The 16,124-nt window shown below is 41.9% G+C and overlaps 1 protein-coding gene across 1 annotated transcript in view; it reads left to right on the top strand.

The window, feature by feature from the left end:
- The window catches only part of GNA12 (guanine nucleotide binding protein (G protein) alpha 12), a gene marked incomplete at its 5' end in the record, with an annotated part of 23,814 nt that extends 11,509 nt beyond the window's left edge, over positions 1 to 12,305 (top strand). Inside the window, 2 exons of the mRNA XM_009078128.1 lie at positions 10,731 to 10,781; positions 11,736 to 12,305. Of these exons, the coding sequence (XP_009076376.1) occupies positions 10,731 to 10,781; positions 11,736 to 12,305 (621 nt within the window). The remainder of the gene's footprint in view (positions 1 to 10,730; positions 10,782 to 11,735) is intronic.
- Positions 12,306 to 16,124: the final 3,819 nt, after the last annotated feature.

Raw genomic sequence — 16,124 nt, forward strand, 5'->3', positions numbered from 1 at the left:
TCTCTGAAGACTTTGATCCATCTAGTTTCAGTCTGGTCAGAGTACAGTACTGAATCAGTAATGATGTTGGATGTGGGCAGGAGACAAAAGAGCACCCACTATATCCTCTATTTTTGTCTTCTTTCTCCCAGTCCAGCACATGCATTCCTGGTTCCAAGGAGTTCAGCTGGCTGTCCCCATGGCTGGACTGGTGCCCTCTCTGCAGTTAGACTTTGATCCATCTAGTTTCAGTCTGGTCAGAGTACAGTACTGAATCAGTAATGATGTTGGATGTGGGCAGGAGACAAAAGAGCACCCACTATATCCTCTATTTTTGTCTTCTTTCTCCCAGTCCAGCACATGCATTCCTGGTTCCAAGGAGTTCAGCTGGCTGTCCCCATGGCTGGACTGGTGCCCTCTCTGCAGTTCAGTAGGATGTGACTGAGGCTTTAATTAGGATATTTTTTTATGGCCTAGTCTGCTCAGCAGCTTGTAAAAGTTAGTTAAACCCACTTCATTTTCCACTGTGTCTTCATGAATTTTTATGTGTAGATGAGGCTTTAAGGATGGAAGCTGTCACTTATTCCAAATCACTTATTTCATCTTTAGGTTTGTCTTCAGATCTGAGAGAGATCAAATTCTGAAATGAAATAAAAAGTAGTTCAGTTTGCATGTAATCTTCATACTGAAGTAGCAACAGAATAATAGAATGTTAAAGGGTTGAAATGGAACTTAAAAGATCATCCAGTCCCAACCCCCTGCCCTGGGCAGGGACACCTCCCACCAGAGCAGGTTGCTCAAGGCTTGATCCAGCCTGGATCTGAACACAACACTGCCAGGGGCAGCCACAGCCTCCCTGGGCAAGGTTTTATATAGTATTGTTAAGGTGTGTAAGTGCAAAATTGGCAGAACTTCCCCTCCTCGTGCCCAAACAGTCTTCAGAAGGGGGGAGAATATAAAGAATAATTGACATGTTACTACGACTATATGTGAGAAACAAAAAATGTTTGGAGGTAATGACTATAAATCTGATCACAGAGAAAATTTAACTTGATTGTGAATGGAGACTGAAGTATTTCAGGAACTCTGAGGTTCTTTGAGCTTCATTCTTTTCCTGGGCTCAACACACAGTGCTGTCACTGGCACTGTGGCAGGGTAGATGAGGTGCTGGGGAGGGCAGTCACTGCTTGGGTGAAACCTTCTCTCACAGACCCAGAGTTCAGCTGGGAACTGGTGAAGTAAATGCTCTTGGCATATAACAGGAGACAACTTGATCACTAGTGATCTGGGGGATTTTCAGGGGTGTGGAAAGGTCAGACTTGGTCTCAGTCAGTACAAGTCTTGGTGTAAGTGGGTGAACATATGATGTTGAGTAGCATTTCAGTGCTGAGAGCAAGATAGTATATACTGTGAATTTCCACTGGTTTGGGAAGTTACTGGGAAAGCAGTGACAGCTGGCAGAAAGGGTGTGCTTCATCCTTCAGAGCTGCTCAGTCTCAGGATTAACAAACACCAATCTCTTATTGAAAAAGGAGGTTTTTGTTTCGGGACAAATGATATTTCAAAATCAGACGTGGAAACTGGCTTGAGGGGTCCCTGAGACTTGCAAGCCTTGTGTTCCCTGTGATGAGCTTGCCAAGTGCTGAGGTCATGGGCATGGGGAGCAGCCTCAGAGCAATGTAAGCAAGGTGGAATTACTTTTTTTTTTTTTTTTTTTTTTTTGGCTGAACTCTATTCTCTACACACTTGATTTTATAGGAATCCAACTGTTAAAAAGCACACCTGAGTGCAACTAAGATTTAGTTTGCAGATTAGCTCAGTCTGAGTTCTACCTAAAACCTAACTTTGAGATACTGAGCAGACCTTGCCAGACCATCATTTTATCCGTGTCGCATCTGAAAGTGACAAAATGAGAAAATCTTGTTTAAAACAAATTTGTAAATGAGTAAGAGGGGTAAAAATGACTGTTTGCAATCCTTCCAGTCACCTTTTAACAGCAGACATAGACAAATTCCAGTAAAACGTGTCTGAGCTGATAGTTCCCACAAAGTGGAATGTTAGGACACTGCAGCAAATCTTTGGGGTGTGAGTGGAGGAGGAAGCATCGTCCTGCAACATACTCAAGGTTATGCCTGTTGTAAGTGCATCCAAGTTGCTTAGCTTTCCAGCTGGCCACCTGCCATGGAAAAGTCTAAGCTCAACATTCTCTCATGGCTGGTGTTAGGTGTTTTTTCAGCCCACAAGATCTAGGATATTTATTTCCCATCCCTCGATCTGATAAGATTTGAAAGGGAAGCTCGCTGGTAAACTTGTGATTTAGTCTTGATCAGATAGTGCTGCTGACTGCATTCATTCAGAAGGTGCTGTCTTTCTGTCAGTGTCTATTCTGGGACTGCAGATGTTTGCTGTAAACAAAGCAAGTTTCAGGTTTGCATACTGAACTGCAGAGAACAAAGCCCAGGCCTGAGGTCCCAGGATAGCGGGATTGTGCCTCGTTCCTGGGGGTGTAAAACATCCAATTGCCTCTTGATATGTTAGTTAAAAATGCCCATTTTTGCATGTCAGCTGCCACTGAAGAAAAATGGGATAATTTGCTAGTGATTGGCCAGAACCTTGGATCCATCCTGCCGTCACAGCTCAGGGCATTTTTCAGTGTGGCAGGAGTGCTGCTCTCAGTCCCTTCGCTGCTGTGCTGGGAATGAGAAGCTGAGCTGACTGTGCTCACTGGGCTGCACGGAGAGCCTCCGGTGTGTGAGATGAAAGGGCTCTGGCAGCACTCTCAGACAATGCATTCACTGAGACAGTTGGCAGGGAAACAGGAAGGAATCCTTTCATGGGATGCTTACGACTAGGTCTGTCGTCCAGTCGTGCCAGGATGAGTGTGTGTGAGCTGCCGCTGATGGATACAGCAGTGAGCCTTTTGGGTTTTTTTTAGTTCTTAAAACATAACCATGATTCTTCCACATGAAGAATTCACCATTTTTAATGTGAAGGTCATAAGACACTGTCCCAGGTTGCCCAGGGAGGCTGTGGCTGCCCCAACCCTGGCAGTGTTCACAGCCAGGTTGGATGAGCCTTGAGCAACCTGCTCTGGTGGGAGGTGTCTCTGCCCAGGGCAGGGGGTTGGGACTGGATGATCTCTAAGGTCCATTCCAACCCCTTAACGTACTCTGAAATTATGAATTTACTATATATCCCTTTGCATCTGCTCCTTGAATCTCACTAGCTGCAGGTCAGTGAAGGGTCGGATGTGCTAAATCACTGTGGCTAATGTGCAATTCTGGGTAAGGAGTCTTTTAGATCTGGTTTTTTTGCAAGCTAAATTTTAGCTAAAAGAGACGAAATTTTAGCCTGTTTGTGTTGCACTGTGCATCTTTGTGTGCTGTTTGTGGCCAGTGCTGTTTTCTCTGCTGCCTGCACCTGTTTTTCTTCCAGTCATTGCAAATCTGTGCAGCAGGAACAGCAGTGATGAAGACAGTAAGTAGGAGTAAAATCAAAATGATACGGATTTTTTGTTAATGTTTTTTAGCTTGTAGTGTAGGATGTGTCTGACTTAGTCTATTAACAGAAAATTCCTTTCCTGCTTGAGGCACTGCTGCTGCTGTGCATATTTGAGACAAATGGACAGAATTGTTAACATAGTAGCAGAAGTAATTTATCTCATCTACATCCTGTTGATGTAGGAACACCTAGAATTTCAGGGAAAAAATGTAACTTCGTTTTTCCCTTGCAGCACTTTGAGAAAGAATTGCTGTATCTGATTGCTGGCAGAAGCTGACACATGTAGGAGTTGCCCTTCAGCACAAGAACTCTGCTCCTGTTAAGAGTTTCTTAGCTGTCAGGCTAGAATTTCAGTCACAGGGATCCTCAAATCTTATCACTGATGTGGGAGCTCTGATTAGCACAGACTTTATGGGGAAAATTAAATAAATATCACCTATTTTTTTAGCCACGTGCTGTCAAACATACAGATTGGCCATGTGTGGTGTAGGATGAGTTTATAGAAACTGACACGGACAAGCAGTTTTTTCCATTGCCTGTTTGTACCGAGCTGACAAATCATGAATTTTTAAACTATTTTCAGGCTTCAGCATCTGACACCGACACTGTGTGACCAGGCAGTAGAAGAGGAGGTGGTTTTTAGAAGCAGCTTGGAACCAAAGAGTACTTTTTTGTAGCTGGTATGTTTGTAGGGTACAGATAGAGCAGCTTGGATAAGCACTGGAGTTGCTGGATGGGAGCCAATAGCTCAATCTGCTGTTAAGGAGGAAGTTAAATAACAGTGGAGAGATTTGATAGTTAGAGTTCTGTATGGCTTAAGTGCAGAGAAGTGGTTAGTCTGTGCCTTGGAACTGGTGATTGAGTGAAAAATTAATGTTTGACTTGTGTCAGTAAATTTCAGTGCCCAGACAGGATGTAGAGTATCTGTCGAACAGAATTGTGGTGTAGAATGGGCATCAGCATTTCGGGGCAATTTAGGTTACTTCAACATCCTCTGAGGGAATTCTTAACAAGCACAGACTTGCTCACCTCCTTGGAAAATAATTCATCAGCTTGCACAGAAAGGAGGAGGTACTTCTGGCTGTAGTAAATCCATTCCCTGTTACCAGAGAGGCTGAATAGAAGTGCTGATTTAGAAATAATCTGTTGGAGGAGGCTGCAGATTTGGGGAGCAGTTTGTGGTTACCCCTCAGGATAATTTTAGCCCTTGGACAGAACTAGGATATGGAACCTGGGGCTGTGTCAGTGTGCTCCCTTCCAAAGGATGTGTGTTCATGGTGTTAACCTGCTGCTTGTGTCCAGGAGGTCTCACTAAGGAAAGTGTTTCCTCTATCTGGTTTTGCTCCTGAGGTTTTGGGTTCTAATTTCAATACCCCAAAACTTGGCTGTTCTAATGTCTCCAACATTTTCACATGCTAGTCTGGTTATTTACCCTCCTCCTGTGCTCCCAACCTTGCTCTTCCCTTGTGTCCTTTGCTTTGATGAAACATCTGAAATTGTAACATTCAAACCCCCTAAAACCAATAGGTGATTGACATCACAGGAGGCTTGGAAAAATGAGGTCTTGGTGTTCGAAGAACAAAGATTTTTGCTTGCAAGTTTTGCATTCTGTCTGTGTCTGGAGCATCCCTAGTGGAATGGTACCTTATATAAAGGCCAGATTAGGACGGCATTGTGTCAGTGATTTAAGTTCATCCCCTTTGTGTATCTGAGGTCTCACAGGTTTAAGGCTGGGAGATTCCCAGATGTCCTTCTGGAATCTCCTGGATTTCCTCTGTTTCTCAGCCCTTGCTGCTGAGTGTTTAAAGATCTAGAGCTGAGGGTGTGTTACCAGCACTGCTGGAGTTGTATCCAGATCACTCCTTTCACTTGCAGGTTCAGCTGCAGTTATTTCCAGTACCCATTTCTCAGGGTGTTTTGCTGTATTTGTGGGAATCCTGTTAGATCTGTATTATATTCTTCCTTGAAGTCTAACATTTCCTTCCTGTGGGGTTTAATTCATCATCTGAAACAAGCTGAGACTGACAAGTCTACCTTAAATTGTGCACTCTAAATTTAGCAGCTAGAGACAGACTGATCAGGAAGGGCTAAATTAATATTATGTCAAAAAGGCCTTGGGACAAGGAAAGGAAAAAAGCCAATTTGGAACAGAGGGTCCCCTTTCAAGTCTTTCAGTTCAGAGCACAATGTAGAGGAACTGCTTTTCAGAAGGAGAGTTTGAAATGAGTCAGTACTTTAGGGAACTGGACAATGGAATGTTTCACTGTCCTTTATGGTCTGACCAGTGGTCACTCTGAATAAGTGACCGAGGGTTAAAGTGACAAGTTGATAAATTTTGGCCTAGTAGAACATGTCTTATTACTGAGTTTCTATGGATATTTTCAAGTAGTCTACATATCATCTGCTGTGCATTTATTTTCATGAAATGAATGCTGCTTGGGAACTCTGCCCAAACTGAGGCTATCTGTGGCAAAGGAAGTGGTGCCAGATTAGTTGCATTTCTGTGTGGAGATTTCCTATGTGCCACAAACCTGGCCTGAAGGGACAGGGGTGTTGAATTCAATTAGGTATTTTCATGGTGGCTTATTTGGAGCTAATGTTAAGATGGCATTCATTCATGTAGCACAAAATATAGAGAATAAAAATTTCTTCATTTCATGGCTTTTGCCCCTGGAGAATGCTGTGGTCAAAACAATTTAGCATATAAAAAGAGGTTTGGAGCACTATTTTAGGAAGCAGGAATATATGTTTACATTTCAAGTTTCCTTCCTTTCTCCTCCACCAGTCAGTTTTTAAACAAATTGTACTATTTTCTCTGGCTTCACCAAACTTTATCGTGCAGATAGGACAGTTTCAAAAACTAATAATTTTAAAAAACCTAATCCAATAGTGATGCTTCATTGTGAAACTTGTGGGCTCATTTCAGACCTTCTGTTTGTGTTTCTTGATTCCCCCAGTTCCCAGATGTGCAGTGACTCATCCTACTGAACAATGGGAACAGCATCCCTTATTCCTTCTCTTGGTCCCAGTTGGCAAAACTGTTACTCAGAGGATATGTATTGCAGAGGGAGAAGTGAGTAGCAGTGAGAGAATGAATCATCCCAACGTTTGTGGTAATTTGTGTGGTGAGCAAGAAGTTGAGGAAGACTAATGGTCAGTTCTGTGCTTTGCTGTACTAAAAAGGACTATCTGAGTTGCATAAAATTCATAACTCAGAGGTCACTCTTCCCTCCCCCACCAATGGCCCATAAAACACAGGGCAGGGAGACAGGACAGCCCTTGGACATCATGATTTATTAACAAGGAGGATGAAAAAAACATTAAAAATAGCTTTTTTTTTTTTTTATCAATGGCCACACAGCTGATGGTCATCTCAGGCTTTGTTGATCTAACTTTCAATGTGAGATGTACTAATAGGCTATTAGTTACAGAGAAATTAAATCAGCAATGTGAGTGTGCACATGCCTTACTGGAAACCTCTGCTGGGGCTTCCTATCCAAGCACTGTGCTGGTCACAATGAAAAAGCCTTTCAGATTTGAAAAGCAGCATTTATGAATATTGTTAGAATGTTTTTTAAGGAAATAGTGTAAAATAGGGATATGCAAGACTTGAGTCTTTTCAGATCTCAAAGGCAGGAGCTGGACACCCTGTGAATAATGTTGATCTGAGTCAGTTTCTTTGAGCTGCCACAGTTTTCTCGCCCCAGCAGCCTGTGAGGGATTGACAAACCTGACCTGGACCTCTTGTGTTTGTTTTTATAAGTGAACACACCGTGATGTGATTATATTTAGGTATTTATATATAGTATAAATAACTTTAGCATTCATTTCTATTTCTGCTTGCAGCACAGCTTAAAATAGATTGTGATGATCAAAAATCTCTCACTAGAACCATTAAAATACTGGAATTGAAGTCGTCAATCTGCCTAAAGATATTTCTGGTATCTGATGAATCAATTGCAAATATTTGCTGCTGCTGTCACTTTTATAGAAATTCATGCTAGTGAACCAGAAATAACTGGCTAAGATCTGGGAAAGGAAAGCATTGGAAGTGCTAAGCCAGCTTTGAGTGGAGCTGAATGGTCAGAGAAATACTGGAGAAACACTAAGAATTTACACCAAAAAGCCAAAGCAGCTTCTTTAGGGTCAGTGTCTTCGAGAGGAAAAAATAGTTGAACGTGAGAGAGGCAACTGATGCTTTTTTGTCTTGATAATGATTTGCCTTGAGTGGAACATCTACTTTGAATGATTTATAAACTCCTTGTGTGTGTGTATTTTTGCATACACACCTTTGTGTGTGTGTCTAATACTCAAAGCAAGAGATAGCTTTGCATAAATGTATCCATGGACTTCAAAATTACATTCAAGTGTAGCTTGATAGAAAACTAAATAAACTTGACTGCTAGATCTAATTAACATTGCTGCCTGTTTTCCCTGGCTGACAAGTTAAAAATGAACTATAAAGGAATGTTCAGTTAGTATAATTGTTCTGATTAAAAATACTAATACAAAACAGACATAGAACCTGGAGTTTCCATATTTTCCTCATTTAAATACATTACAAGTTACTCATCAGGTCACAGCTGTGGTCTGCAGTTGTGTATGCTGTTGGCTCAGTGAACTGAAATACCCTATGAGCTTCCCAGAACTACTGAGGTTTCTGTGAATCTGACTAAGATGTAGGACAAGGTCACTGGAGAAGCCTTTGGAGCCTTTGGAACTGAATCCGCTCGTCCGTAGGCCATAGCACAGGACTTAATCAGGGACTCATTAATGCAGGAGCTTTTTGAGTGTGTTTGTGGTGGGTTTGGGGTTGTTATTGTTTTGGGAGTTTTCTGGTGGGTTATTTCCTCCCTTCAGGTCTGTATACTTTCATGTTTGGAGCTTTTTTTAACTTCAAACCCTCTGGAGCTTGTTGGGGATTTGTTGTTTTGACTGGAAACAGATATTTTGACTTAAGTACTGAATGGCTTTGAATTCTAGGCTAGAAGAGAATATTCAGACACCTTCAGATCTGTCAGACCATGCATATGGTGCTCACACCTGTTCCAGCACCCTGACTTGGTTACTCAGCTCTCCAAGTGTTTGCAATTACTCCTGAAGATTTCCCAGAATGAATTATTTAGCTTAATTGCAGCGTTAGGAAGAGCTGTGTAAGAAACTGGAGGAGGCTGGTTCCCCTAAGTCACTGCAGAAATGAGCATGTATTTTTTTTCAGTAATCAGTTTATTTTCTTACCTTCTTAGAAATGTGCAAGATGTCCAAGTGATGGATGTGTGGGGTGGGAAATGGGGGAGGCAGAGGCTGTAAATCAGGTGAACTGGCTGTGTGTCCCAGCAGTTTACAGGCATACAGCTGCTTCCTGCTCCGGGCGTGGGAGGGTGGATGGATGGCCAAAGGCTCTGAAGACAACTGAGTAGAAAATAGGAAGAAACTGTATCAGAGAAGGTCCTTTTGCAGTATTTTTGCACATCTAAGGCATTGTGTGGGACAAAGCACAATAGATAAAGGTGGGGGGTTTTTAATAGCTTCAGTGATCTTTTCTTTTTTGGGCTCTCCCATCTCCTAAACATGACTAATGCTGTACAGGAAGCCCTTTTCTCTTATTCATGCAGTCTGTGATATCTCTTCTGATCCACAGAGTGCCAAAAAATACAGGAAATTACTTTCACCTTATGAAAATTCATGATTGTAAGGAAGCTCTTAGAGCAATTGTTCTTTGGAAACTTCCCCGCACTCTCCTCCCCAAAAAACAAAGGTATTTTTTTTCTGCTAGCAATCCACTGTAAATCCTTTGTTGGTATGTGGTAGTTTTTTGCAAATGTGTGTGTTTTCTCTCCTTTATGAAGAGACACTTCCAGCTTTAAATGTTAGGAAATAATAAGCTGCAGCTCCTTTTTGTCTGTGCCTTGTGCTGTGAGCTTATACTTGTACAATACACTGAATCCTCTGATCTCCAGTCTGATTGCTCACAATGAACTGTTGTGTTGGCATCTGTTTACACTTGTGCTGGAGGAAAATAATTCTGTTCTGCAGCCTCAAGCCTCTGGTGTCAGGGAGGATGTGTGGTTTAAGAATTGATATTGCTGTTGGAATCTCAGGTGGTGCTTTGAGAAGTTCCATTCTGGATTAGGGGCTTGGTGAGGGCACCTACTGTCAGTTTGGTCAGTGCTGACACAGCCCTGATCTGTGAGAAATTACATGTTTTGCTGCTTGAAATTATTAAAAGGCAGCAGGATTTTTTCCATTTTATCATTCTCATGACATGGATACAACTGCCAAGACACATGTCCTGGACAATGAAGAATCCTTTCTAACTGAACAGGTCTTCTGCATCAGAAAAAATGCAAGGGGAGAGTTTCACTCCAGAATAGTCTGCAGCTGCGTGGAAAACAGTTTTACCGCTTCTAAATGTGTGTGAGGACTTCTTGTACCCACTACTGTGAAGGAGTCCCTGATTTGAGTGTGGTCCATGGCTGAGCTTGTTTTATAAAAGACCAAAACCTCTTACACTAGAGCCCATTGTCACACAAGAATAAAATTTCCCTGTAAACATTGCCTGTTTCCTTCTCAATATCCCTGCTGAAGGGCTTAGCACTAGGTGAGCAAATCCATTATTAGAAGTCTTGAGCCTGAAAGAGAAACTCTCTGTAGAAGAGCAGCTCCTTCAGAATGTTCCTTTTTGTCACTTGTTTGTCACAAGTCTGGCTTAAATCATCACAAAATGTGGGTGACTTAGATCTTTCACTTTTCTGGAGGTATGTCAGACAGTCTAGGATCTGCTTTTGTTCACTGTTAGGAATTTTAAACAAAATACACTGGTTTCTTGTAAATGTGTTTGATTTTTACTCCCACTCAGTGTCACTTAACTGCATTCATCTTACAAGGGGAAAAAAGCCTAAATCACTGACTTTAATAGCACTTCCTTTTTGTTGTAAAGATTGGAGTGTTTATATCAATCTCTACTCAACTTGGATTTTTCTAGACCTAATAGAGAATTACCTGAAGAAACACTGCCTCAGCCACCCATCAGCAGTGTGTTATGGTTCCACTTGGCTATCAGCACTTGGGGAATTCTGCAGTACTTGTGTTGTTCCAGCCCCTGAAGCATATGGGGATGGTGTCCAAGCTTCCACTTGGGATACTGCTCTGCTAGACCTCCATGCATGCTGGAAAATGAAAGGCTCTAGTTCAATTGGATTTGCTATCCTGGACCCAAGCTTAGTTCCCATCTCTTTCCTTTTCCACAGGGCGAATCGGTGAAATACTTCCTGGATAACCTGGAGCGGATCGGTCAGCTGGTAAGACCTTCTCTTTCTGAGCCAAGAGGGTTCAAAGAGTTAATGGAAACCTTTGTGTGCTGTGACCAATGCTTTTTGGTTGGGTGGTTTGGTTGGATTTTTAATAATCATTTCCATATTCTGTCTTTAGAAATAGTAAACTCAAAGCCTTATGAAACTGAAGCTTAGGGTTTGCTTAATCTTTTTTGACAGACAACAAATTTTGATTATGGAAGTTGTATTTATGTGCATATTTTATCAGCCCTTCTATGCAGTCTCTGGATCTCGCTCACTTTTTATGGTGATCTGATGATGGCTGGTGCAGAATGAAACCTTAGCTAAATAAAAAACCAGCATTAGCACTTGTAGGATTCAAAATCTGTAAGGAAAACACCTGTCAGGAGACTCAAAGGTGAAAGATGATTTTCCTAATAGTACCAGTGATAAACTTCTGCAGAACAGATCTTCTCAACGTGTTGTGGTAGAACATGTTGCTGTACTTGCTGGTCATGGAGTGTGAACCTGGAAGAAGTGTTTCCACTACAGCTTGCAAGGTGGTCTTTGTAACAGTAATAAACTGAAAAACTGCGTTAAAAACCAAAATCTTTGCAGTGCAGACTTGGTGATCTGCATTACTGAACACTCCCTAAGTGGAAGCAATACTGTAGCTAAGAATTTCATAATGAAAAAGTAGACTTCAGTCTGAAATTGAGAGTCTTGAAGGATAAAAATGGGAACAAGTGAATTAGTCCTTTATTTCCATTCTCATGTGTCTCGGGATCTTCTGTAGCTGTTTACCAAAGTGTTGAGCTAAATGATCAACAGTTCAGGGTTTGAAAGTTGAGCATTCATTCTTCACTTGATAATTAAAAAAAACACAGTTCATGTGGATTTTTTGCCATCACTTCAGTATTCTGGCATTAACCAGCATTTTTGAAGGACCTGGTTTAGACCCTTTTCTCCTTTCTTTTGCAGAATTATTTCCCCAGCAAACAAGATATTTTGCTGGCCAGAAAAGCCACCAAGGGGATAGTAGAGCACGACTTCATCATTAAAAAAATCCCTTTCAAGATGGTGGACGTAGGTGGACAGAGATCTCAGCGTCAAAAGTGGTTCCAGTGCTTTGATGGAATAACTTCCATTTTGTTCATGGTCTCCTCCAGCGAATATGATCAGGTTCTCATGGAAGACAGGCGCACAAACAGACTCGTGGAGTCCATGAACATCTTTGAGACAATAGTCAACAACAAGCTGTTCTTTAATGTTTCTATTATCCTATTCCTCAACAAGATGGATCTTCTTGTGGAGAAGGTAAAGACTGTCAGCATTAAGAAGTATTTCTCGGACTTCAAAGGTGACCCTCACAGGCTGGAGGACGTGCAGCGTTACCTGGTGCAGTGCTTTGACAGGAAGAGGAGGAACCGCAGTAAACCTCTCTTCCACCACTTCACCACGGCCATAGACACGGAGAACATCCGCTTTGTGTTCCATGCCGTGAAGGACACCATCCTTCAGGAGAATCTGAAGGATATCATGTTGCAGTGAAGGAGAGCAGCCAATGTTCTGTTACAGTTTTGCTGGAGGGTTAGAGCAAAGTTTTTATCCTTTCTTTATGGCCCGTGCATGTGGTGTAGGACCCGTGCGAATTACTTGGCTCAGGAATGCTGTAAACTAGCCAGGCCAAACAGAGGAGCTATAGGCCGAAGGAGTCACATGTTGATGTTAGCTACTGAATCATTTGGACTAGAAACACTACTGAAACCTGGCCTGGTGGGTTCTGTACCTAGTTTGGAATGCTGAATAACACAACCACCTTCTGCCTTCTTAGAACAAAGAAATCTCTGACAAACCATGTGTGGAAGACACATTGTTTTAAATGAATATGCTCATTTTCAGAGACACTAGTTGTACAAACTGCCTTTTTTTTTTTTTTTGTAGTTTGGAGGTGCTGAATCGATCAAACTAATCTAAACATAATGAGATTGGCAGCTGTGTTGGAGGATGTTAGTGGAAGTTCTGTTCTTAACCCTTAGGAATATAACCGGTTCTCGTGTGCATGTTCAGCTTTGCCAAGGGTCTAGAATTCACTTAGCAGGGTGGATGCACAGCTCTTGCCTGAAGGTTTTGCATGAGTCTCCTGAGACAAAAGTCTAAAACTGTGTAAGGAAACTCATGTTGGAGTAAATGGGATGGGGAGTTAAGGCCTCACTGATACAGAGAAGGGTTTATTTTGCACTATGGGTGAAGAGTGTTACATCATGGGAAAACTGATTTCCTTGGTGAAGCAGCCAGTGCTGGAGCACCCAGCCTTGTGTCTGCACAGTGAGTGTCCTCCATGGAAACCCAGCACTGTTCTCACAGCCACAGTGGGCAGTACTTGTGAAGGTTCAGCATCTCACGTGACAGGGCTTCATCTACACTCAAGTCTGAAAACTGATTCAGCTCTTAAGCAAAGGTTTTGGTAGCACAGCAGCTGCTTGAGTAGCTCCCAACAGCTGAACACCCTAGAGATCCCAGCTTTCCAGCTGCACTGATGGACAGCAAGGCCTTGCTGTAAAATTAGCCTTTAATCTGTGTCTTAATGGGATCTTTAGCCTGTAGTAATGCACATGTAGCTCTGAGCACAGTCAGGTTTGGAGTTGCCTGTTCGGGGCAATGGTTTGTGTGTCAAATGACAAGAGGCTGTGAATAATGTCGATGTGAACTCCGAATTTCCTAGTGCTCTCAATCCCTAACTAACTGTCAGGTGCCTTTTTTTGTGTACAGACATGGAATCTTTTCTGCTGCAGTGGATACGTAGACAAACTGAAGATCTCCTTTCCTGTCCACACTGCAGTGCTTTCCATTGGGTAATTTTCAAACATAGTTTACTGTGCAATTTTTATCATAGTTTTTATACAAGAATAAAACCTGAAGGGCTGTTTGTACCCATAAAAAGTCAGCAGATTCCCTGGAGTGCTTCTCCCCTTTGAGCCTGTAATGGCATGTCAAAACAAGGTTTTACTTCAGCTGGTAATCCCATGGGAAATGCAGTCAAAGCACAGTCCCGGTCCGTTGTCCTTTCATGTTAATTTGGATAAAATCTGGAATCTTTCTTCCCTCTGAAGCTTGCAGATGTTCATATCAGTATTTTTGTGTCGTTTTCTGATGTAGCAGCCTCTTGGCTTTCTTTGTGCAGGCTCCAGAGTGGAAGAGCTGTGGCTGTTTCAGTAATGGGCACAGCATGGAGCTCAGAAGCAACTGAAAAGTTGCAGATGGGAAAATCTGACTTAAATTTGAGCAAACTTAAACAGGAATTAGCTTCCTTGTAACAAGTCTTAGTATTATTGCCAGGACCAACTCTCTTTTAAATATTTATTCATTTTTAACCTTGAAGGGGGAAAATGTTACGTGACTCTAATATTCAGATGGGGGAAAATCTTAAGATTATTACATTTGAAAAGGTGAATGTTTCACCAGGGTGTGATGCAAACAAGTTTACTCATCACATAAGGTTCATTTCTCTGAGTTAGCCCATTTGTTTGGCTGCTTCCAAAGCTTTCAGATGTTTTCTGAGTTCTTGGGAGTGGTTTTCACTTCACACAAGACACTGGGCAGAGGAGGCAGTTGTGGGCTGACCTAACTTCGAGGTTGACTTGACTTTAGTTCTTAGTTTGCTGTGAGCTTTATCTTTCACTAGATTTTCCAGATGGGTTAATATGATGCTTGTTTTCTCAAATGAGTTAAACATTCCCTTTCAACTGTATTTTTTCTCAAGAATTACCTCAGTTTTGTGTCCGAATCTACTGTAGCTTTACCTGGGAGGCATAGCATGGAATTTCCTGTCCTGTTTTTCTCTTGATACTCATCCACAGTTTTGTATCCTTAGTCACCTTATGGATTTAAGACTCTCAACAGAGCTAATAATGCAACTTTTATTTTAAGTGACTTAAAATCTGCACCTGGAAAAGAAACAGCATGAGATATCTCATATTGAGCTCTCAAACTTTTTTTTTTTTTTTATGATGCGGCAGTTTTGCACACAAAGTCAGAGTTTTAGGGAACCAGTCTGCTCCCCTCAGGCCTTTCTTCTGTGTAGTGATGGAACAGGCCAAAGTGTGAGGCTGAGCCTGCAGATCAAAGTCAGTAGTTTGGCTCTGTAGGCTCAGTGTTGTGTCAGATTTGGATAGTGATGAATCACAGCAGGAACCCAAGATGAGGAAACTCTTCTTTGCAAAAGTCAAGCACTTCTCCAGCTCAGGAGTGACAAGGCCATGTGTTTTTGAAGCGGCAGCTTTCTCTGCAAGATACACTCCATTTCTTGCCACAGCTGAGAGGGTTTGTGTTTGGGTTGTTTTTTCAAGAGAAGTTGTAGTATAATAAAGCCAGAAAATCGTGTTATGGTAAATGAGTTAATTACTAAAGCAGAGCTTAGGTAGGTTATGTCGTTCAGACATCTCGGGACAGGCTTGGTGTTGGTTGCTTAGTCCTTTGACCAGAAACAAATAGAAAACTTTATTTTAAGTGACATCCTGGAGAACTTTGCAGGTAAACACAGCTGGAGAGAACATCTTTTTTTGTTAACTTTATAGGCTTATTGTTCTTTTGGCTGGTCAGGAAATGGGTCACAGGCAGGATGACAATCAGATGGAGACTTTGAACAATTACCTTTTTTTTTTTTTACAGAAAAAAGCAGCTTTTTGCTGTCCCTGCTCTGACAGCCATGGGGCAGTGAGCAGTTGTGGAATGTTGCAAACTGGTTGTCTCTCCCAGGGACAAAGAGGGGAAGTGCTTGCAGCATGTGCTTGCAGGAGAGACTTGTGTAGTCATGCAATTGAAGTAGAAAAGCTAGCTACATGGGAGTTATTAATCCAACACTACTTTGTGTGTGTTGTCCTCAGAGCAGGCTTCAAGCTACCAGTGTGTCAGTCAATCCCATTCCTTCAGACTGCAGTGCTGTCACTCTGAGCAATTCTTGGTGCATTACGAGGTGACGTGGGAAATTGGCATTAAAAAGAAAAAGTGGTTTTCTCTAAGTGCCATATTTAATAGGCAGTTGTCACTCCAAAGGAATAAAATAGTTCTTAATGTTGAAAACTAATTAATATTGGCTATGAAATGACAATTACTGGCCACTCAATTTTACAACTCAGAGATGCTTTCAGTTTGATACAAGGAATTGATTTTATTTAATACAGCAGCATAGATTCTTTGACTTGATGACATATTGAATTTTCTAAAACAGTGCTGTGTCAAACCTAGGGCTAGGTATGTTACAAGCATGAAGAAGCTCCTGAAGATGAGCATTTCCAGACTTTCTGAGCCAGCTAAAACCTGAAGCTCTGCCAAGCAGGCAGAGTGGAGAAGCTAAAGGCAAAAAAAAAC

Source organism: Acanthisitta chloris, unplaced genomic scaffold (assembly GCF_000695815.1).
Source record: "Acanthisitta chloris isolate BGI_N310 unplaced genomic scaffold, ASM69581v1 scaffold29957, whole genome shotgun sequence".
NCBI lineage: Eukaryota > Metazoa > Chordata > Aves > Passeriformes > Acanthisittidae > Acanthisitta > Acanthisitta chloris.